The sequence below is a fragment of the Mus pahari genome, chromosome 18 (assembly GCF_900095145.1).
Source record: "Mus pahari chromosome 18, PAHARI_EIJ_v1.1, whole genome shotgun sequence".
Lineage (NCBI taxonomy): Eukaryota > Metazoa > Chordata > Mammalia > Rodentia > Muridae > Mus > Mus pahari.
Genome location: NC_034607.1, coordinates 3,557,814 through 3,559,705, shown reverse-complemented (window position 1 = coordinate 3,559,705; position 1,892 = coordinate 3,557,814). Strand labels below are relative to the sequence as shown.

The 1,892-nt window shown below is 48.1% G+C and overlaps 1 protein-coding gene across 1 annotated transcript in view; it reads left to right on the top strand.

Moving 5' to 3' along the window:
* Positions 1-1,228: 1,228 nt before the first annotated feature.
* The window catches only part of Muc21 (mucin 21, cell surface associated), a 4,943-nt gene continuing 4,279 nt past the window's right edge, over positions 1,229-1,892 (top strand). Inside the window, exon 1 of the mRNA XM_021218437.1 lies at positions 1,229-1,838. Within this exon, the coding sequence (XP_021074096.1) occupies positions 1,229-1,838 (610 nt within the window). The remainder of the gene's footprint in view (positions 1,839-1,892) is intronic.

Here is a 1,892-nt window from a genome sequence, read left to right as displayed (position 1 = left end):
GGTCTACCAAGTGAGTTCCAGGACAGCCAGAGCTATACAGAGAAACCCTGTCTCGAAAAACCAAAAAAAAAAAAAAAAAAAAAAAGAATACATTAATGTTTACACACACACACACACACACACACCCCACACACTTATATAAAACTTTTATCCAGTTACCTGGAAATTCTCCACCCCCCTTCTCTCTGTGTTTCTGTGTGTGTGTGTGTGTGTGTGTGTGTGTGTGTGTGTGTGTGTGCATGAGTGTCTGCACATTCAAGCTGAGGTTCAAAGACAGGTCTTTACCTGTGTTTGGCAAATGTGTACCACTAAGGTGGGCCCCAGCCCTCCAATTCCTTTCTGGTATTTTTTTTTAAACTGAGATTTTGTTAATGTGAGAATATAGAATGTTTATCAGATAAACTCACTCTTGCTTTTTTTTTTAAGATTTATTTATTTATTATATGTCAGTACACTGTAGCTGTCTTCAGACACTCCAGAAGAGGGCATCAGATCTTGTTACAGATGGTTATGAGCCACCATGTGGTTGCTGGGATTTGACCTCTGGACCTTCAGGAGAGAAGTCGGGTGCTCTTACCCACTGAGCCATCTCACCAGCCCCTCACTCTTGCTTTTTGATGTTATCATTGCTCCTATTTTGTTTAGCTTCTTGACAGTTTTTTGTTTGTTTGTTTGTTTAGACATGGTCTGATGTAAGCGAGGCTGCTCTAAATTCACTATGGGCTGGAGAGATGGTTCAGTAGTTTGGAGCATGGGAAGCTCTTCACAGGACCAAAGGTCCATTCCCAACAAACCCTCTATAATTCCAGATGCAGGGATTCCATCATGTTCTTCTGACCTCTATGGGCACAAGGAAACCATCAATATTTTTAAAACTTGATTAGATAATTAAAAATGGTGTGCACGGAGCACTGAGGAGCACTGAATAAAATCACCCACACAATGAATTTAACAAAGGAGAAAGCAGAAAACAAATATATCAGATGGTACTTATCATAGTCTTATTCAGAAAAAATTCTTCTGTTATACCACAGGATATGTCCATAATACCTCCACCTCAACTTCAAATCCTGCATCAGGAACGAAAAACACAGCCACAGACTCTGGAACAACCCCGACCACCACTGCATCCAGCACTGCCTCAGGATCTATGCCCACCCCAACCACCACTGCATCCAGCACTGCCTTGGGATCTACATTCACCCCGACCACCACTGCCTCAGAATCTATGCCCACCCTGACCACCACTACATCCAGCGCTGCCTCAGGATCTACGCCCACCCCGACCACCACTGCATCCAGCATTGACTCTGAATCTAAGCCCACCCTGAGCACCACCACATCCAGCACTGCCTGTGACTCTAAGCCCACCCCAACCACCACTGCATCCAGCACTGCCTCAGGATCTACACTCACCCCGACCACCACTGCCTCAGGATCTACGCCCACCCCAACCAGCACTGCATCCAGCACTGCCTCAGGATCTATGCCCACCCCAACCACCACTGCATCCAGCACTGCCTCAGGATCTACATTCACGCCAATCACCACTGCATCAGGATCTACGGCCACCCCGACCACCACTACATCCAGCATTGCCTCTGACTCTAAGCCCACCCCAACCACCACTGCATTGAGCACTGCCTCAGCATCTATGCCCACCCCAACCACCACTGCATCCAGCACTGCCTCAGGATTCACATTCACCCCGACCACCACTGCCTCAGGATCTACGCCCACCCCGACCACCACTACATCCAGCACAGACTCAGCATCTATGCCCACCCCAACCACCACTGCATCCAGCACTGCCTCAGGATCTACACTCACCCCAACCACCACTGCCTCAGGATCTACGCCCACCCCGACCACCACTGCATCCAGCACTGCCT